General features: G+C 46.8%; 1 protein-coding gene across 5 annotated transcripts in view; it reads left to right on the top strand.

The window, feature by feature from the left end:
- The first annotated feature begins 6,272 nt into the window (after nucleotides 1-6,272).
- UCKL1 (uridine-cytidine kinase 1 like 1) overlaps nucleotides 6,273-22,636 on the top strand; it is a 40,447-nt gene continuing 24,083 nt past the window's right edge. The window contains exons 1-7 of one of the 5 annotated variants that reach the window (XM_089657471.1): nucleotides 6,273-6,315; nucleotides 14,782-14,966; nucleotides 15,841-15,947; nucleotides 19,322-19,492; nucleotides 20,952-21,023; nucleotides 21,182-21,371; nucleotides 21,673-21,734. In XM_089657471.1, coding sequence (XP_089513597.1) covers nucleotides 6,287-6,315; nucleotides 14,782-14,966; nucleotides 15,841-15,947; nucleotides 19,322-19,492; nucleotides 20,952-21,023; nucleotides 21,182-21,371; nucleotides 21,673-21,734 — 816 coding nt within the window. In that variant the 5' untranslated portion in view covers nucleotides 6,273-6,286. Of the gene's footprint in view, nucleotides 6,316-11,356; nucleotides 11,504-14,778; nucleotides 14,967-15,840; nucleotides 15,948-19,321; nucleotides 19,493-20,951; nucleotides 21,024-21,181; nucleotides 21,372-21,672; nucleotides 21,735-22,636 lie in introns of those variants that run through there. The other 4 variants (XM_089657470.1, XM_089657469.1, XM_089657466.1 and 1 more) reach the window with 4 other exon arrangements.

The raw sequence follows: 22,636 nt of genomic DNA, 5'->3' as shown, positions 1-22,636 counted from the left end.
CCACTGGGCACTTTACTTTTTGCGCTATAAATAAAAAAAGTGCAAAAAATTTGAAAAAAAAAAAAGTTTGTTTCTTTTATAAAATTTTTCAAACAGGTATTTTTTCTCCTTCACTGATGTGCGTTGATGAGGCAGCACTGATGGGCACTGATAGACGGCACTGATGGGCACTGATAGGCAGCACTAAAGGGCACTGATAGGCAGTACTAATGAGGTGGCACGGATAGGCGGCACTGATAGACAGCACTAATTAGGGGTCACGGATAGGCGGCACTGATATGCAGCACTGATAGGTGACACTGATTATGGGTACTGATAGACGGCACTGACTGGCATCACTGCTGGGCACTGACTGGCGGCACTGACTGGCACACCCCTGGGCACTGACTGGTGGCACTGACTGGCAGCACTGCTGGGCTGCACTGGTGGGTGGGCACAGGTGGGTGGCACTGCTGGGCACATGTAGGTGGCACTTCTGGGCACAGGTAGGTGGCACTGCAGAGTGGCACAGGTAGGGGCACTGCTGGCCACAGGTGGGTGCACTGCTGGGCACGGGTGGGCGGAGCTAGTGGGCGCACTGCTGGGCGGAACTTGCGGGTGTCACTGCTGGGCACCGATCATCAGGGCACTGATCATCAGTGCCGATCCCCGCTCTGACAACTGCCGGTTCTCGGCAGTACTTTCCTCACGATCTGACAGCGCGAGGAAAGTGCAGCTGAGAACCGGCACTTGCATTTCCCTGTGATCAGCGTGTCATTGGATTGGCCTTTTACCACATCACGGAGATCGCCGGGTGCGCGCCCCAGGAGAGCGCGTTCTGGGAGGACGTCATATGACGTCCACCCAGAACTGGCCGGCCGCGGTGAAGCCGTCATTCGGCTATGCGCGGTCGGCAAGAGGTTAATGACCAATTCACACCTCAGACCTCTCCTGCCCTTGGAAACAAAAGATCTATTAATGACCAATTCACATCTCAGCCCTCTCCCGCCCTTGGAAACAATAGATATGTTAATGACCAGTTCACACCTCAGACCTCTCCCGCCCTTGGAAACAATAGATATGTTAATGACCAGTTCACACCTCAGACCTCTCCCGCCCTTGGAAACAATAGATATGTTAATGACCAATTCACACTTCAGACCTCTCCCGCCCTTGGAAACAATAGATATGTTAATGACCAATTCACACTTCAGACCTCTCCCGCCCTTGGAAACAAATGTTAATGAGCAACTCACACCTCAGCTAATCTCAACACATACTACTGTCTCTGCTTCTACTCTCTGTATTTCTCTGAAACAGTCTGAAATAGTTAATAATTTACCACTTTTTAGTGCATTCTGGGCATTTGGGAGGTTCTCCTGTGCTTATCTTTAAAAAACGCTTCTAAATGCAAACGCACATAAACACATTACGCAGATATGTTTTCCAGCAGTCAGTTTCCATCGTTCAGAAGTGTCCCGTGTACATGAGACCTAAATGTTCATTAGTGTCATACCACTGGTTTTGCAAAGTGGCATTAGACCTGGAACCATGGAGGCACCCTACGATGGGAGGTCCATTAACCACAGCTCCAGGAACCCCCTACCAACCTTTGGAGGAACCCTGGGGTTCCATGGAACAGTGGTTGAGCGTTCCGGATCTAGATACATAAAATGGAATGGGTAGGGACGGTTATCTGGTTACTAACATGGTGATGACAGGTAACAAAATGGGGGGAAGGGTTGGGGTTTTGGATGAGCTTCAGGAAGGAGACCACCCACAGCAGCACCATTATAAAATGTCCGTTACTGATAAAGGGTGGCAGTTCTATAACGATTTATCAGCTAGCCAATAGGACTATGGCAGGGGCGGGTTTACAGGGCTCCCCGCCCGCCTGATACCTTGACAACTGCATAGACCGACAGTTTCGGGAGCCAATAACAGGCGGAGGATCCCAAATCGTCCGCCTGCCGTCCAATCATGGCGCGTCGATCCCGCCCGCCGCTAGTAAGGTTTCAATAACGGAGCCTATTTAGCGCCGAGTTCCCACACTGTATACACCGCGCATGTCTGGAGTATCACTCCTATCTCTCGTGTCTGCATCTAACACATGCCCGTACTGCACTGCGATTGGTCAATAGGCGAGAGTCCGCCGTTTTCTATTTGCTCTTTCGTCTGTCCGTCTCTAGTGGGCGGGAGCTTCTAGAGCTGGGTGGGCGGGGAGACGAGATAACAGGCGGAACCGATAAGCTAGAAGGCGTGGGAACATTTGGTCACGCCTTCAGCTGGGGCTGCGCGTGCCATGTACATGGGCGTGTAGTAATTGTTCAGGGCGGGGTAAGGGTTGTTCGCGCTGTGCGGCCACGCCCATTCCCTCCAGTGTACGCCCATAGCCGCTACTCTGCTCTGTCTCCTTTATTCCGGGAATGGGGTTGTCACAGAAGACAGCCGGATGGTCGCAGTGTGGTGGGGAGGGACTGAGAAAGGAGGGGGTGTAGTAGGACATAAATCCCTCCCAGACACGACATGATACTGTACACCCCCTATATACATGGGCGTGGCCACACAGTACAGCTTGCTTACCCCGCCCTCTTAGTACACGCCCATGTACCTGGAACTGACATCAAGTGGAGGCATAGCCAGAGGGTCCAACGCCTTCTGACATCAGTACCGCCTCTATTACCGCTTCTCCCCGCCCACCCAGTTCCCGCTCTCCGGAGACTGACAGACGAAAGAGCAAATAGAGAAAGGCGATGTCCCGCCTGGTGACCAATCACCGATTACACCGCTCAGTGTGGGAAACTCGGCGCTAAATAGGCGCCCTGTTATTGAAGTCTTGTTAGCGGCGGGTGGGGATAGACACGCCCTGATTGGGCGGTAGGCAGACGATTTGCGATTCTCCGTATGTTACTGGCTCCCGAAACTGCCCGTCTATGCAGTTGTCAAGGTATCGAGGTGGGCGGGGAGCACTCTAAACCCGCCCCTGCCGTAGTCCTATTGGCTTGCTTAAAAGACGGTAATCTGTGATTGGTCGGTCACTGACAGAGCGGCTATGGGGCCACTGTGAGGCGATAGAAGGGGCTTCTGGATTATACTACAACTCCCAGCTCCAGGGGGGGGGGTGGACTCTGCTGGGGCCATAGAGGTGACAATAGACCCCTCTACTGACACCATGGACCGTGCCATTGCTGAGAACTCTCCAATAATGAGGAATTCATTGTCATGACTACGTCACGTTTATATTCATCATTATGGATCAATTAGGAATCAATGGTGATCGTTATGGTGGGAATACACGATTAGAAAATCGACCAATTGGTCATCTGACGACCGAGAGGCGTCCGTTCATTGGTCAACATTATGTCCCACATTAACCACTTCCCGTCCAGCCGCTGTATATAAACAGCTCGATGGGGGCAGTGCAGGGGCGGGTTGCCATTCATAAAGAGCACCCACCATTTTGGATTGGAAGTGTGTGGCACCGCGATCTGGTATCCGCTGTACGGGACCTCTGTGCGAGGTCCCGATCATGTGATCATTGGCCAATCAGTGATCACATGAAGAGTAAGCAATGATGTCACTTCTGACATTGCTTACTACATGTGAAATCTGTGAATGATCAGAGATCACATGGTACAGGGCTATTCACAACAGCCTTGTACCATGTGACAAGCGGTGACCACTCACATCGCTCACAGTATTTCTCAGTGGCTGCAAGAATGCAGCCAGAGAGGAGAAATTGCTTTTACAGTCTTTATGGGTGTAAAAAAAAATCTTCATAACCTCCCACAAGTAGTACAGTGTCACCATGGTGACACTGTACTGCTAGGGTGACAGTATGTTAAAAAAAAAAAAACAATAATATAAAAATGTGAAAAAAAAGTTTTACAAATTACAATTTTTGGTAATAAACTAATTTGGGTTATTTTTTTTACTAAAAAGATAACTGAATACATTTTGGCCAAGATTTATGAAGAAAGATAATTTATTTGCAAAATTTTATAAGAAAAACTATTTTTTTCAAAATGTTTGGACTTGTTCATTTATATAGCAAAAAAATAAAACTCCCAGCGGTGAATAAATACCACCAAAATAAAGTTTTATCTGTCTAAAAAAAATGCTAAAAAATTCATATGGGTACAGAGTTGCATGACCGCGCAATTGTCATTCAAAGTGTGATAGCTCTGAAAGCTGAAAATTGGCCTGGACAGGAAGGGCGGAAAGTGTCCCGTATTGAAGTGGGGGAAAGTGTCCGGACTTGAAGTGGGGGAAAGTGTCCGGACTTGAAGTGGGGGAAAGTGTCCGGACTTGAAGTGGTTAACCAATCTAAAAAAAATAGTTCGTCGGGCAATATGTAGTGTTGATGTCTTCCATACAAGTGGAAGTGATGCGGTGTGCGTGTGACCTTGTAGCCACGCCCCATCCGGCCAGAACGAGTGATATACATGATTACCAGCAATGAGTATAATTTCGTTTATTACATGACCTATATACATAAATAGATACATAAAATATAATCTGCAGAATTCTGGTTTCATGATCTCATTAGGCCGATATACTTTTAACATTTGGACTTTTCGTTTGTGTTTACGAAGATTCCTTGGACATGCGTGATAGTGCTTGATAGATTTTTTTCGTACGACCGTCATACCACCACATAGAAAATCGGTCGTTTGGATTCGAAAAGACAAAATTTTTCACTATCGTTATCAGTTAAACCATCCTGCTCATCGACAAAGAGAAAATCGTTCGATCGGTGCTTCCGCAAAATGTTTCATACATTTTTGATATCGTGTGTACGGGGCATTAGTCGCACTTGGAGTGCATTAAAGGAAAAGTCTTCATTTCTGATCTTTAGCGGAGTCACATGGACATACGCAATCGCAAAAATACAATATAATGTAGTGTCTATGTCACACGTACGAGGGGGTATGCGATATAATGTAGCGCCCGTGTCACACGCACGGGGGGTATACGATATAATGTAGTGTCTATGTCACACGCACGGGGGGTATACGATATAATGTAGCGCCCGTGTCACACGCACGGGGGGTATATGATATAATGTAGTGTCTGTGTCACACGTATGGGGGGTATGCGATATAATGTAGCGCCCGTGTCACACGCACGGGGGGTATACGATATAATGTAGCGCCCGTGTCACACGCACGGGGGGTATACGATATAATGTAGTGTCCGTGTCACACGTACGGGGGGTATGCAATGTAATGTAGTGTCCATGTCATGTCTATGGGGGGTATACAATATAATGTAGCGCCCGTGTCACACGCACGGGGGGTATACGATACATTGTAGCGCTTGTGTCACACGCACGGGGGGTATACGATATAATGTAGCGCCCATGTCACACGCACGGGGGGTATACGATATAATGTAGTGTCCGTGTCACACGTACGGGGGGTATGCGATGTAATGTAGTGTCCGTGTCATGTCTATGGGGGGTATACGATATAATGTAGCGCCCGTGTCACACGCACGGGGGGTATACGATATAATGTAGCGCCCGTGTCACACGCACGGAGGGTATGTGATATAATGTAGCGTCCGTGTCACACGTACGGGGGGTATACGATATAATGTAGTGTCTGTGTCACACATACGGGGGGTATACGATATAATGTAGCGCCCGTGTCACACGCATGGGGGGTATATGATATAATGTAGTGTCTGTGTCACACGTATGGGGGGTATGTGATATAATGTAGTGTCCGTGTCACACGTACGGGGGGTATACCATATAATGTAGCGCTCGTGTCACACGTATGGGGGGTATGCGATGTAATGTAGCGCCCGTGTCACACGTATGGGGGGTATGTGATATAATGTAGTGTCCGTGTCACACGTACGGGGGGTATACCATATAATGTAGCGCTCGTGTTACACGTATGGGGGGTATGCGATGTAATGTAGTGTCCATGTCATGTCTATGGGGGGTATACAATATAATGTAGCGCCCGTGTCACACGTAGGGGGGGTATGCGATACAATGTGGCTCCCGTGTCACACGTAGGGGGGGTATGCGATATAATGTAGCTCCCGTGTCACACGTAGGGGGGGTATGCGATACAATGTGGCTCCCGTGTCACACGTATGGGGGGTATACGATATAATGTATATCTCGGTCACCATGGTGACTAAACTAACAATCACGCTGGGAGCCGCGGGTGGTGCCGGGAGTTGTAGTTCGGCGCGGAGGGGCGCCCTGTGTGAGTTGCCGGAGGAGGTCCCTGCTCTGAACTACAACTCCCGGCATCCTCAGCTATTCCCGTGGACGTCATTCCCGGAAATGGCGGATGATGAGAAGGAGGTAGAGAGGTGAGAACCCTGGACTTTGAGGGGGGATGTTACTATGGACACTGGTTAGTTTGGTTAGTGGCTGCCATGGCAGCTCTATGGAGACAGGTATAGGCCCGTGTGCTGGGCTCTGAGGTGTCTGTCTGGTCAGAGGCAGGCTGTGAGAGGTCAGTGTCCTCCAGAGGAACTTGGTGTCCCCAGGACCATACCAACTCCAGCCTGTCCAGAGAAATGGGGGGGTTCAGGTCTTATGAAGGCATACTCTCAGTGGACAGAATAATGGAGACCCCCTTGAAGCGCAGCAAAGGTCCATGCAGGGTAATGCTAGCCATGGCTTCGTTGCTCTGTAAGGCCTCATTCACACCTTGGCATTCTGGGAGCGCACACAGAAATGCATGTGAACTTCAAACGCTCCGATCCGCACTTTTCACCCCGGCGTTGTTAGGAGTCACGTGACGCGAGGGCAGGAGCTACGTTGTCATGGCCGCCCTTTGTTGTCGCGCAACAAATGCATAAAAACTCATTGTGCAGGTGTGCATGCATCCGAAGGCTCGGTTCACACTGTTACGGGTGCTGGAATGCACGTAAATCAATCGCGATCCCGCAGACGAAACGCGCTGGGTGCCATCAGTCCCTAGACGTTTTTATTTCAGTCATGGTTTGGGGGCGTGTGAATCCACATGGTGCGAATATCCTGTGCATCTGCCCCACCAGGGCATTTTGGAGAAGGGTTCAGGGTCCTTTTCCCCGTGTTTCCAGCAGGTATAGCAGCCAATGGTTTGTGTGTTTGCGCAAATGTTGCACGCAGGAAATGCAAAGATGTTAACTGGGAGTAAATGTCCTGAAACCTCTTGGTGTTGGATTTGGCTCTGTTGTGTTATTTTCAGTAACAGTAATGACCAGAAAAGGAATTGTAGTGTCCCTTTACACTGGTGGTCAAAAGGAGAAGGGTTCCCTACACTGGTGGTCAGAAGAAGAAGGGTTCCCTTACATTGGTGGTCAGAAGGAGAAGGGTTCCTTACATTGGTGGTCAGAAGGAAAAGGGTTCCCTTACCGTGGTGGTCAGAAGGAGAAGGGTTCCCTTACCTTGGTGGTCAGAAGGAAAAGGGTTCCCTACACTGGTGGTCAGAAGGAGAAGGGTTCCCTTACATTGGTGTTCAGAAGAAGAAGGGTTCCCTTACATTGGTGGTCAGAAGGAGAAGGATTCCCTTACATTGGTGGTCAGAAGGAGAAGGGTTCCCTTACATTGGTGGTCAGAAGGAGAAGGGTTCCCTTACCGTGGTGGTCAGAAGGAGAAGGGTTCCCTTACCGTGGTGGTCAGAAGGAGAAGGGTTCCCTTACCTTGGTGGTCAGAAGGAAAAGGGTTCCCTACACTGGTGGTCAGAAGGAGAAGGGTTCCCTTACATTGGTGTTCAGAAGAAGAAGGGTTCCCTTACATTGGTGGTCAGAAGGAGAAGGGTTCCCTTACCGTGGTGGTCAGAAGGAGAAGGGTTCCCTTACCTTGGTGGTCAGAAGGAGAAGGGTTCCCTTACATTGGTGGTCAGAAGAAGAAGGGTTCCTTACACTGGTGGTCAGAAGGAGAAGGGTTCCCTTACAATGGTGGTCAGAAGAAGAAGGGTTCCTTACACTGGTGGTAAGAAGAAGAAGGGTTCCCTACACTGGTGGTCAGAAGGAGAAGGGTTCCTGACACTGGTGGTTAGAAGGAGAAGGGTTCCCTACACTGGTGGTCAGAAGGAGAAGGGTTCCCTTACCTTGGTGGTCAGAAGGAGAAGGGTTCCCTTACCTTGGTGGTCAGAAGGAGAAGGGTTCCCTTACCTTGGTGGTCAGAAGGAGAAGGGTTCCCTTACCTTGGTGGTCAGAAGGAGAAGGGTTCCCTTACCTTGGTGGTCAGAAGGAGAAGGGTTCCCTTACCTTGGTGGTCAGAAGGAGAAGGGTTCCCTTACATTGGTGGTCAGAAGAAGAAGGGTTCCTTACACTGGTGGTCAGAAGGAGAAGGGTTCCCTTACATTGGTGGTCAGAAGAAGAAGGGTTCCCTACACTGGTGGTCAGAAGGAGAAGGGTTCCTTACACTGGTGGTCAGAAGAAGGGTTCCCTACACACTGGTGTTCAGAAGGAGAAGGGTTCCCGACACTGGTGGTCAGAAGGAGAAGGGTTCCCGACATTAGCGGTCAGAAGGAGAAGGGTTCCCTACATTAGCGGTCAGAAGGAGAAGGGTTCCCTTACATTGTTGGTCAGAAGAAGAAGGGTTCCCTACACTGGTGGTCAGAAGGAGAAGGGTTCCCTTGCACTGGTGGTCAGAAGGAGAAGGGTTCCCTTGCACTGGTGGTCAGAAGGAGAAGGGTTCCTTTACATTGGTTGTCGGAAGAAGAAGGGTTTCCTTACCTTGGTGGTCAGAAGGAGAAGGGTTCCCTACACTTGTGGTCAGAAGGAGAAGGGTTCCCTTACACTGTTGGTCAGAAGAAGGGTTCCCTACACTGGTGTTCAGAAGGAGAAGGGTTCCCGACACTGGTGGTCAGAAGGAGAAGGGTTCCCTACATTAGCGGTCAGAAGGAGAAGGGTTCCCTACATTAGCGGTCAGAAGGAGAAGGGTTCCCTTACATTGGTGGTCAGAAGAAGAAGAGTTCCCTACACTGGTGGTCAGAAGGAGAAGGGTTCCCTTGCACTGGTGGTCAGAAGGAGAAGGGTTCCCTTACATTGGTTGTCGGAAGAAGAAGGGTTTCCTTACCTTGGTGGTCGGAAGGAGAAGGGTTCCCTACACTTGTGGTCAGAAGGAGAAGGGTTCCCTTACACTGTTGGTCAGAAGAAAAAGGGATCCCTATATTGGTGGTCAGAAGAAAAAGAGATCCCTATATTGGTGGTCAGAAGAAAAAGGGATCCCTACATTGGTGGTCAGAAGAAGAAGGGATCCCTACACTGGTGGTCAGAAGAAGAAGGGTTCCCTACACTGGTGGTCAGATGGAGAAGGGTTCCCTACACTGGTGGTCAGAAGGAGAAGGGTTCCCTTACATTGGTGGGCAGAAGAAGGGTTCCCTTACATTGGTGGTCAGAAGGAGAAGAGTTCCCTTACATTGGTGGTCAGAAGGAGAAGGCTTCCTTTACATTGGTGGTCAGAAGGAGAAGGCTTCCTTTACATTGGTGGTCAGAAGGAGAAGGGTTCCCTTACATTGGTGGTCAGAAGGAGAAGGGTTCCCTTACATTGGGGGTCAGAAAGAGAAGGGTTCCCTTACATTGGTGGTCAGAAGGAGAAGGGTTCCCTTACATTGGTTTTCAGAAGGAGAAGGGTTGCCTTACACTGGTGGTCTGCAGGAGAAGGGTTTCCTACACTGGTGGTCAGAAGGAGAAGGGTTCCCTTACATTAATGTTCAGAAGGAGAAGGGTTCCCTTACATTGGTGGTCAGAATGAGAAGGGTTCCCTACATTGGTGGTCAGAAGGAGAAGGGTTCCCTTACATTAATGTTCAGAAGGAGAAGGGTTCCCTTACATTGGTGGGCAGAAGAAGGGTTCCCTTACATTGGTGGTCAGAAGGAGAAGAGTTCCCTTACATTGGTGGTCAGAAGGAGAAGGCTTCCTTTACATTGGTGGTCAGAAGGAGAAGGGTTCCCTTACATTGGTGGTCAGAAGGAGAAGGGTTCCCTTACATTAATGTTCAGAAGGAAAAGGGTTCCCTACACTGGTGGCCAGAAGGAGCAGGGTTCCCTTACATTGGGGGTCAGAAAGAGAAGGGTTCCCTTACATTGGTGGTCAGAAGGAGAAGGGTTCCCTTACATTGGTTTTCAGAAGGAGAAGGGTTTCCTACACTGGGGGTCTGCAGGAGAAGGGTTTCCTACACTGGTGGTCAGAAGGAGAAGGGTTCCCTTACATTAATGTTCAGAAGGAGAAGGGTTCCCTTACATTGGTGGTCAGAATGAGAAGGGTTCCCTACATTGGTGGTCAGAAGGAGAAGGGTTCCCTTACATTAATGTTCAGAAGGAGAAGGGTTCCCTTACATTGGTGGTCAGAATGAGAAGGGTTCCCTACATTAGTGGTCAGAAGTAGAAAGATTCCCTTACATTGGTGGTCAGAAGGAGAAGGATTCCCTTACATTGGTGGTCAGAATGAGAAGGGTTCCCTTACATTGGTGGTCAGAAGGAGAAGGGTTCCCTTACATTAATGTTCAGAAGGAGAAGGGTTCCCTTACATTGGTGGTCAGAATGAGAAGGGTTCCCTTACATTGGTGGTCAGAAGGAGAAGGGTTCCCTTACATTGGTGGTCAGAAGGAGAAGGGTTCCCTTACATTGGTGGTCAGAAGGAGAAGGGTTCCCTTACATTGGTGGTCAGAATGAGAAGGGTTCCCTTACATTGGTGGTCAGAAGGAGAAGGGTTCCCTTACATTAATGTTCAGAAGGAGAAGGGTTCCCTTACATTGGTGGTCAGAATGAGAAGGGTTCCCTTACATTGGTGGTCAGAAGGAGAAGGGTTCCCTTACATTGGTGGTCAGAAGGAGAAGGGTTCCCTTACATTGGTGGTCAGGAGAAGGGTCTCAGCATGACATGTGGGTGGTCTACATGCAAATATCGCCTTCCTAGGATCACCCGCTCCTCCAAATCTGTCATCCACCCATTTTAAAATTTGCATAAATCTTCCCAGGAGCCAGCCCTCTGCTTCCATCAGCACTGAGGGTTCTTGAGAGGGTACTGATGCAGAGTGCAATGATAGTTTTATCACCTGCAGGCTCCTCCCACCAGCCATGATCTGCCTGCATTGCATAGACAAGCATAGACACCCAGAATGATGCTAGTCTATCTAAAATAAGATGGAAAGTTTGGATGTAAACATTCTATGTAGAGGGACAGGGAGGGAGGGGCCAGGGAAGGCAAAATATAGACAAACAAATACTGTGCATCATGGATGTCGTTCAGTTTTCCTGTAAACACCCAGAATGGCTGCCTGAGTATAAGACAGGTGCACTTGAACTGTCTGTGCCGTCTGAAGCCCACATGTTGTGTGTCAGCGTGTCATGGGACGTGTCCTGTGACCGGGCATGTTTGTAGTGATTGGCGGTGTGTGTGCTGGCCTGGGCTTTCCATATTTATCACCTGCACTCTATTAATATCAGCCTGGAACCTAATCTCCTCCTGCAGAGGGGACACACTGGGCTTATCAGGATGAGCCTGCCTGTGTGTCCGGGCCCCGGGGTGACGGCTTGTTGGAATCTCGGAGCGCACAACAGGTGAGTGACACTTACCTGAGTGGTGCCCACACTGCCCCCTGCAGTACCAGAAGAGGCTACGATGTTGCCGTGTCCTTGTCAGTCTGTTCTCAGTCTATAGTGAAGGGACTGAGCGCTGTTGCCTGGGGGTCACTGCTGCCTGGGGGTCACTGCTGCCTGGGTGTCACTGACACTTTGCAGACCTAAACAAGATTACAGGGGAGTGTAGGGATCATGTGACACATCCTCCTGCTAGCATTGCTCTACTCAGAGCTGGAGGAATCACAGGAGCGATGTGGCCAACCTTTCCAAAAATGTACAGCTGGTGCCAAACGTTTCTGGGACTTTTCTGCTGTGCCGATGGCTTGTGTGTCTTGGATTCCTAAATCTCAACTTCAGCCAAACGGTTGACATGCGTGGAGCTCTTCTACCTGATCCAGACAGTGACAGCCCAGGCCTCACCCTCACTGCATTTGAAAAAGATTTTATGGTCATTCTTCTCTTGTAGGTCATTGTGGGGGTGCACTGTGACCCAGAGTCAGCTTATAGTGGGCTAAAGCACACTGTCAGCTGATTTCTCTGGAAGGATCCTGACAATATTGTTGGGATCCACCCAGCTGCTTGAGTGACAGCTGGCTCCACCTCTCAGGGTGCAGCTGAGAGCCAAAGCCCACTGTGCCTGCCCCCTCTTCAGCTCAGCACTCCAGTGAGTGCTGGGGGAGCACAGTGGAGAGTGGTGACTGACAGTCACTACTCTCTGTTCCAAGCTGACCGGGAACTGAGCAGTCAACTGTCATGTGATCCCTCAGTGCATGGGCTTAGAGCCGATTTGGGACAGCTGCAGCTTCACATTGATGCTGCAGCGCAGAGGTGAGTATGTGTGTTTTTTATTATTATTATACAGGATTTATATATTATTATTATACAGGATTTATAGATTATTATTATACAGGATTTATAGATTATTATTATTATTATTATACAGGATTTATAGATTATTATTATACAGGATTTATAGATTATTATTATTATACAGGATTTATAGATTATTATTATTATTATTATACAGGATTTATATATTATTATAATACAGGATTTATAGATTATTATTATACAGGATTTATAGATTATTATTATTATTATTATACAGGATTTATAGATTATTATTATACAGGATTTATAGATTATTATTATTATTATTATACAGGATTTATAGATTATTATTATACAGGATTTATAGATTATTATTATTATACAGGATTTATATATTATTATTATACAGGATTTATAGATTATTATTATTATTATTATACAGGATTTATAGATTATTATTATTATACAGGATTTATATATTATTTTTATTATTATACAGGATTTATATATTATTATTATACAGGATTTATATATTATTATTATACAGGATTTATATAGAGCCAACAGTTTGCTCAGCGCTTTACAATATAACGGGAGACAATACAGCAACAATACATTTCATTACAAGAGGGATAGGAGGGCCCTGATCCTGGGAGCTTACAATCTAGGAGGGAGGGGCTGGTGGTACAAAAGGTAATAACTGTGGGGGATGGACTGGTAGGAGGAATAGAAGATTCCATTATTAGCTGAGGGCAGGATTGGCTTCCCTGAAGAGATAGGTTTTCAGAGATCGCCTAAAAGTGAGCAGAGTAGGCGTTAGTCTGATAAATTGGGGTAGAGAGTTCCAGAGGATGGGGGAAGCTCTGGAGAAGTCCTGGAGACGAGCATGGGAGGAGGAGACATGTTTATTTTTTTTTTATAAACCTCGGTCATCTCCTTTAAGCAGTACAGCCTGGTCTCTGATCCAGCCCCAGCCTGCTAATTAGGCCTTGCATCACTGCACAGATATATGTTTTCCCAAGGTGGTGACAGTCTGTTTAACCCCCCCTCATGTCGTTTATTAAAGGATAAGTTCACTTAAAAAAAAAAAAAAGAAATGCACATTTTTTTGCAGGCAAAAAAATGTGCATTTTCTAATTTTTTTATTTTTTTTTTGGAGCCTGGAAAGCATTGCACCAGTGATCAGCAGAAACTGTCACACTGCAAACTGTCAGTGTATCTGTGTGCCCACACAGGGAAGTAGGTACAGTGTGACAGGAAGACTCTCCACAGTGCCGTGGTAGTTCCTTGAGAACTACAAGCCGACAGCCGCAAAGGCTGTCAGGATTTGTAGTTTGTTCATCCACAGAACTCTATGAATGAATGATTCAGCCGGGTGGGTGGAGCCCTGAACGGCCACACTGGTTCAAAAAAGTGATGGCTGGTAAAGGGAACGTCCCCCCCCCCTGCACGGCCACACTGTTTTTAAAAAGGGATAGCTGGTACGGGGAACGCCCCCCCCCCCCCCCCCCCTGCACAGCCACACTGTTTTTAAAAAGGGATAGCTGGTACGGGGAACGCCCCCCCGCACAGCCACACTGTTTTTAAACAGTGATAGCCGGTACGGGGAATGTCCCCCCCCCACTGTACTGCTATCACAGGGAGTGTGAGGCGCGGCTGCAGCATTGGGAACATGTTACGTGTTGCACCTTAAGAACGTGTGGAGCATGTAACATGTTCCCAAAGGTGAACTTATCCAGTGACCCTACAACAGCCACCTTAGCCGGCCCGTGTCATACTTGTGATCTCCTCTCCGCCAATAACTCACCAATGGCAGGATGGCTAAAAGTGCAGTAAAAATACAAGTTTCCACAGGTGACAGACAGAAACACTGCAGAATATCACTTGCCGGTGACAGAGCGCCCCCTCTCTCATCCAGGCTGCGTGGCAGTGTAGGGGTGACCTGTGAAAACAGGGTGAGTGTTTCTCTGCTCTGTCCTGCATAGCGATCCTGTCCCTGACGAGTTGGCACCAGCCACAGTATCACAAGTATGACACGGACCTCAGTATTACAGGAGATGAGTTGGCGCACACAGCAGTGAGTACAGGATGTTCACATTTATGCGGGCGTGAGAGCCCATTCATTTGAATGGACCCCCGTGTCCTGTGACACGCAGGGAAGAAGTCCCGACACTACTGAAAACGCAGCCCGCACGGGATCCTCGGTTCCCAGTACGGTTGTGTTTTCCAGTCCGGGAGGCGTGCCGATAGACCCACCCGCGGGTCCACATTCCTCTGTGCGGGTGGTGCAGCTGCACTGATTTTCATGCGGATCCGCAGCGGCACCACCCGCACAGAGGTGAACCTGGCCTAAATGATGGACAAGTAATAGAAATCTTAGAATGTAATTCTGCTATTCTGTTTATTTCTGTCTGTGTCACCAGCAGCGCGGACTCCAGTCATGGCTTGCTACCCCCAGTTAGCCCAGGACGAACTAGACGGCGGCGGACGACCAGTCAGTGTAAATCAGAGCCGCCTCTGCTGCGGACCAGTAAGAGGACAATCTACACAGCTGGGCGCCCACCCTGGTACAACGAGCATGGCACTCAGTCCAAGGAGGCGTTTGTCATAGGTGAGACTGGCACTGCAAACATCGGCAGTTGAGTACATTATCATTATTATACAGGATTTATAAAGCGCCAACAGTTTACAATATAAAGGCTGAGGGTACAGTTTCAATACAAGAGGGTTAGGAGGGCCCTGCTACTGAGAGCTTACAATCTAAAATCGAGGGGTAAGTGATACAAAAGGTAACAACTGTGTGGGGATGTTGATGGTAAAAGGAAAAATTCAGTTATGTAGAAGCAGGATAGACTTCACCGACGAGATGAGTTTTCAGGGATCTCTGAAAGGTGAAAAAAGTATTAGATAGCCAGACACATTGGAGTAGTGAGTTCCAAAGGCTGTGAGAGGCTCTGGAGAAGTTGAGGAAGAGTAAAGAGGACAGGGTGCGTGTTATTTGTGCTCATGGTAGGTAAAGCAGGTAAGATTCTGTCATATATGCTGTGCAAACACCATACTAAATTTGCAGAATTTTCTATAGCTGTATGCAGACAGAACTACCGAGTGATGACCGGACAGTCTACGGTGTTCTTTACCACATTGCCACTGCTGGCCTCCATTGCTAGGTCCTGTCATTCTGATGCTCCGGTTTCAGTGGCCAAGCACAAGAAACTAAAACTGGGCTGAATGCTTGTTCCAGGTCGCTGACTCAGTAAATCTGTCGACAGCCAGGCATCCAGCATTTTCAAAAGTTGAAAGGCAGCAGGGGGGGGGGGGGTTCTAAATATTTCTCTCAGCACAGAGTCATTTCAAGTAACATTCCTGTGTGAATCTGCAACCTGTCTTGGGGTGAATAGGATGTCACACTGGGAAAAAAAGAGGGAGGGTGAATGTCAGTCCACAGAGATCTGTTCCTCATCCAGTTTCTCTTCTCCATATCTCAGGTCTGGGGGGCGGCAGTGCCTCTGGTAAAACCACAGTGGCCAGAATGATTATAGAAGCGCTGGATGTGCCCTGGGTGGTCCTCCTGTCTATGGACTCCTTCTACAAGGTAATCTTTAACCCCTCGCCCTCCTGACGATTTACCCCCCTTCCTGACCAGGCCATTTTTTGCAATACGGCGCTGCATTACTGTCCCTGACAATTGCGCGGTCATGCAACTCTGCACACAAATGAAATTTATGTCCTTTTTTCCCACGAATAGAGCTTTCTTTCAGTGGTATTTGATCGCCTCTGCGGTTTTTATTTTGTGTGCTATAAACAAAAAAAAAGACTGACAATTTTGAGAAGAAAAACAATATTTTTTGTTTTTGCTATTGAACATATCCAGTACAAAAAATTTTAAAAATCAAATTTTGTCATAAATTTAGGCAAAAAGGTATTCTGCTCCATGTCTTTGCTAAAAACAAAATCCCAATACGTGTAAATAAATTGGTTTACATGAAAATTATAGCGTTTACAAATGGCGGTATAGATACGGGAACATATTTTTATTATTATTATACAGGATTTATATATTATTATTATACAGGATTTATATATTATTATTATACAGGATTTATATATTATTATTATTATTATACAGGATTTATATATTATTATTATACAGGATTTATATATTATTATTATTATACAGGATTTATATATTATTATTATACAGGATTTATATATTATTATTATTATACAGGATTTATATATTATTATTATACAGGATTTATATATTATTATTATTATACAGGATTTATATATTATTATTATACAGGATTTATGTGGCGCCAACAGTTTGCTCAGCGCTTTACAATATAACGGGAGACAATACAGCAACAATACAGTTCAATACAAGAGGGATAGGAGGGCCCTGATCCTGGGAGCTTACAATCTAAGAATATATATATATATTTTTTTTTTATACTAGTAATGGCAGCAATCACCGACTTATAGCGGGACTGCGGTGGGCATTCTGACACTGGGATGGAACTGACTAACTGTCATTGACATCCCCAGTGACACCAATACAGTGGTCAGTGCTAATAAAAAGCACTGACACTGTACTAATGGCACCGGGCAGGAAGGAGTTGACATCTGGGGCAATCAAAGGGTTAACTGTGTGCTGTGTGTGTTTTACCGTGTGCTGTGTGTACTTTACTGTCAGCACATTGCTTTGTATTGCTCAGCTATACAGAGCAATACAAAGCAATGTGTAGGAGCTGACAGGAGAGAGATCTGTATTGTTCACATACAGACCTCTCCCCCGTCGGTGATACACAGCGATCGCTGGGTGCCAGTGGGGAATCACCGTCCGGGACCTAGTGATCAATAGGTGAGGCCCCCAATGGCCCAGAAATGCAAAATCATATATATATATGTATGTGTGTGTGATTTTGTGCACCCCACACAGATTCTTGCGTACAGATTCTTTTTTTTTTTCTTTCAATAAATCCTTCAACACAGTCACAAGATACATGTCAGTGGTATGGAGCGTCAAAAACCTCACACAACTTCCTATACATGACAGAATATACATACTCAAAGGCATGCCTCACACCATGTGATAGCAGTCATCTCCAATTACAAAATAAAAGTGTTTACACATTCTTAACAGACAGTAAATGATCTTTAAGATAAACCACCTCTGACCTTTCTAGCTGCTGTTAATGTGACCTTATTCATTCTCAAAGAGCAAAGGGCTTTGTTTCTGACAACATAGAAACACCTACTGTGTCTTAGAGGGCTGTGTGTAGAGGGCTGCCTGAATTCTGGTGCAATGGGAAGTAATAGGGAAAGAGCTACTTCTCTGCCTGTGTTGTGAAATTTTTTAAATCAGTTTCTTCACAATGCATATGGATGCAGAGGTAAATGAGTGCTTGTTTTAAAGTGTTTGTGCTGCTTGTTCAGAATATGTAAATAGTTTGGTATGTATGATCTGGGCACAAGTTCATTTAACTTACCAGGTAACTGTGACCAAACAGCAGACTATTACAAGTGAAGTATTTACTTGACAGGTTTTTAAAGAAATGCTCCCCCCCCCCCCCCCCGCTGTGCTATGGTGTTGCATCAGTTCTACAGATTTTGTACCAATGGCCTGCCTCCTGCCTGCTCTTTGGACAGCAAGTGATGCTCACCTTAAGGCAGTGGTGTATTTCGTTTTTGTGCTGCCCTAGGCAACATAAAAATAGTCCGCTCACCCAAAACCCCCCACCCCTTCCAACTGAACATTAGCCCCTTCTAGCTCATTCAGGTATTATTATTATTATACTGTATTTATAAAGCGCCGATAGTTCACTCAGCGCTGTACATTACAAAGGGGGACAGAACATGTGACAGAACAATACCAATACAATGCAAAACATGAGGGGATCGAGGGCCCTGCTCTTTCGAGCTTACAATCTAGGAGGGAGGGGATAGTGGCACAGGAGGAGATAGCTGTGGGGGATGGAGTGGTAGGAAGAGTGGAGGAGGTCGGTCAAGTTAGCAGGGGGTGGGGTAGGCTTCCCTGAAGAGATGGGTTTTCAGGGTGCGCCTAAAGGAGAGGAGAGTAGGTGATAATCTGATGGTTTGGGGAAGGGAGTTCCAGAGGATGGGTGACACCCTGGAGAAGTCCTGGAGGCAGACATGGGAGGAGACCAGGGAACTAGAGAGAAGGAGGTCTTGTGAGGAGCGGAGTGTGTGTGCTGGGTGGTAGATGGATATTAGGTCGGTGATGTAGTTCGGGGCAGTATGGTGGACGGCTTTGTACGTTAGTGTTAGGATTTTAAATTTGATCCGTTGTGCAATCGGAAGCCAGTGGAGGGATTGGCAGAGGGGGGTGGCGGAAACGGAGCGGTTGGAAAGGTGAATGAGTCTGGCAGCCGTATTCAGGATCGACTGAAGCGGGGATAGCCAGCGGGGAGGCAGGTCAGGTATGGGTAAAGGAAGCTAATGAGTGGATAATAGAGAAGAGGAAGACTGGGCGGGCCAGAGCTGTAGGTGCTATTTGCAAGTTCGGAGTCACCCAAGGAGCTGACACACATACACACACATACACATATATACATACACATACACATATATACATACACATACACATATATACATACACATACACACACATACATACAAATACACACACACATATACACATACACACACACACACATACATACACACACATACATACACACACATACATACAAATACACACATACACACATATACACACACATACACACACACATATATACACACATATACACACACACACATATACACATACACACACATACACACATATATACATACACACATACACACACATACATACAAATACACACACACATACACACACATACACACACACACACACACACACACACACATTTGTATCTCATTACACTTCTGATAACATAGCCTGAGCCCAACTGTATTTACACTGAATTCTCTTTTCAGGTGCTGACGGAGGAGCAGCAGGTCCTTGCCGCCTGCAATGAGTACAACTTCGACCACCCGGACTCTTTTGACTTTGAGTTGGTCATCAGTACGCTGAAGAAGCTAAAACAGGGGAAGAGTGTAAAAATTCCCACCTATGACTTCACCAGTCACAGCCGAACCAAAGACTGGGTAAAATCAGCCACTTACATTGGAGGTCACTTCCTTGTCCCTGTTGCTGATTTGTTATTCCAGTGTGCACACACATTAGTACCTCTAGAGGAGGGAAGAGAGTCAGAGATCCCCAGAGCCGGATGACTTGGAGGTTGGCAAAAAGTATCTCTCCCACATATTCTCTAGTATGGCTCTTCAGTATTACCCCTGTTGATCTTCTTATATACCAGCCTTTCCCAACTTTTTTTTTTACTTCAGAGGAACCCCTAAAGTAAGTTGCAGGTCTTGGGGAACCCTTACTGTTACCAGTTCATCATGGATCAATGGGAAAAATGGACCTCACATTGGTGATCAGAACCCTTACGTATAGCTAAAGGCATATTTGGTGTCATGCTGCTGGTTTTACCAAGTGGTGTTGGTTCTTGAATTATGCAGCAACCTTTAAATGGGAGGTCAGACACAGCTCAAGGAACCCCCTAGCCACCTAGGATTCCCCCAAAAAATATGGTTTCAAATGGCTTCTATGGAGAGTATGAGGATGGAGGAATGAGCAAGGATTCCCTACAGCTGCATATCTCTGGGGAACAGTAGCGCTTGGGCAACGTTTTCAAGACTAGCAATCTTTCCTTCCTACAGCAGTTGGGTGATAGGAATCTGCCAATACCATAGACGTATCCATCTGAAAATGGCCAGACTGGGCGACTATGTAGGCACCATTAAATGGGAGGTCAGACACCGCTCAAGGAACCACCTAGCCACCTATGGTTCCCCTTAAAATATGGTTGAGAATGGCTTCTATGGAGCGTATGAGGATGGAGGAATGAGCAAGGAACCCCTACAGCTGCATATCTCTGGGGAACAGTAGTGCTTGGCCAACGTTTTCAGGACTAGCAATCTTTCCTTCCTACATCAGTTGGGTGATAGGAATCTGCCGATACCATAGAGTTATCCATCTGGGAATGGCCAGACAGGGCAACTATGCAGGCACCATTAAATGGGAGGTCAGACACAGCTCAAGGAACCCCCTAGCCACCTAGGGTTCCCCCCAAGATATGGTTGAGAATGGCTTCTATAGAGAGTATGAGGATGGAGGAATGAGCAAGCAACCCCTACAGCTGCATATCTCTAGGGAACAGTAGTGCTTGGCCAACGTTTTCAGGACTAGCAATCTTTCCTTCCTACAGCAGTTGGGTGATAGGAATCTGCTGATACCATAGACTTATCCATCTGAAAATGGCCCGACTGGGCGACTATGCAGGCACCATTAAATGGGAGTTCAGGCAAAGCTCAAGGAACCCCCTAGCAACCTCTGGAGGAACCCTGGTTGAAAAAAAGCTGTTTTATACTAACTTACAGGACTGACATCAGTGGTGAAATAAGGAGAAATATTATACGATGTTTTATACATGTATTACTTCGGGATCACTGTATCGTATCACCTGATCAGAATTGATAACTCCTCTATCTCTTGTCTTAGAAAACCCTTTATGGAGCGAACGTGATAATATTTGAAGGGATCATGGCGTTTGCTAATGCAGAACTTCTAAAGGTAAGGAAAGGCATGCTGCTGGCCCTTCCTATAAGCCACGATCTACCCGCATTGCATAGGAAAACACAGAGATCCAGAGATGATGTCAGTGGGGCTATATTAGGGTATGTAATGACAACAGTTTTGTAATTTGTCTGTAAATTGTATTCCCTTCACAGTTGCTAGACATGAAGATTTTTGTGGAGACGGACTCTGATATTCGCTTAGTACGGAGGCTGCGGAGGGACATCTCAGAGAGAGGGCGAGAAATCGAGGGTGTCCTTAAACAGTACCATACTTTTGTTAAACCAGCCTTTGACCAGCACATCCAGCCGACCATGCGTCTAGTAGATATTGTGGTACCCAGAGGTAAGAGAGCATAACTGAAACAGCTAAGATCACAAGAAGGGGCGGACTGACAACTCATGGGGCCCCTGGGCAATAGGGGATCATGGGGCCCCTGTGTCCTCACGCACACTCAAACCACACCTAAAAAAAAGCCTATGAAAGGTACCAGGGTCATCTCATGGGGCCCCCTACTGACCCCGGGCCCTCAGGCAGTGCCCGAGTTCCCAAATGGTCAGTCCGCCCCTGGTCACAAGGGACAGCCAAACTCTGAATATCTATTATATATCGCATATTCAGAAATGCACCATTTTGTGTCTTCCAGGTAGTGGAAACACGGTGGCCATTGATCTGATTGTACAACACGTTCACAGCCAGCTGGAAAAGGTGAGCGAAAGTCAAGTTACCATAATGTTTATTAAGCTTCAGGGGTCGGTCACCCAAAATTCATACTTTAGTTTTTTGGTGCCAGAATGCTAATGACTCATTGGCTATGCTCCAGGCTCCGCCCACCCCTTATAGCCATGATGCAGCGGACTGTCCTTCTTATTAGATTTTTTTTAATTTGCATTGGGGAGAATTCAGCAGAAGGAAATCCCACAAGATTAAACACGCTGGTGGGTGATTGAGATTTCTGGACTCTGTGAGGAAGTGAAATATCGGTTTTCAGTAGACTAGTCCTTTAAAGTCGTATTCCAGGATTTTTATATATTTTTTATAATTCTAACCCAGGGGTAGGCAACCTGCGGCTCTCCAGCTGTTGCAGGACTACAAGTTCCATCATGCCTCTGCAAATCATAGCTGTAACTCAGTTTTGTAACGTTGCAATGCCTCATGGGAAATGTAGTTCCACAACAACTAGAGAGCCACAGGTTGCCTACCCCTGTTCTAACCCCTTCTCCTGATACCGGAGTTCCTCTACTGGGCAACACAACACCGTCCTATTTCCTGTGGGCCCAGCCTTTTGTCTACATACCCCCTATGGGGCGCAGCATCATGCAGGATGGGTTTACAGTACTCCAGGACTGAGCAGCGCTTAAAAGTCATTACATGCCGCGTAGTCCTGGAAGAATGAACGCCCACTGTTGCTGTAAGAAGGAGAAGTAGCTGCAGTGATGTCATTAAACCAGCAAGAAGAATTCAAGAAAAAAGGTAATTACACAAGTTTAAAGTAGATGTAAAAACCTTCTTTTTTTATTTAATTAAAATTAAAAAAGAAGTTCTAATTACCCGCTTTGTACAATGGTATTGCACAGAGCAGCCCCTTACCTGTCTGCTCCTCCTTCCCT

The sequence above is a fragment of the Staurois parvus genome, unplaced genomic scaffold (assembly GCF_062004578.1).
Source record: "Staurois parvus isolate SC_StPar_1 unplaced genomic scaffold, SC_StPar_1.0 ptg001004l, whole genome shotgun sequence".
Lineage (NCBI taxonomy): Eukaryota > Metazoa > Chordata > Amphibia > Anura > Ranidae > Staurois > Staurois parvus.
The sequence above is the reverse complement of the archived record's forward strand: the minus strand, read 5'-3'. Positions and strand labels throughout refer to the sequence as shown.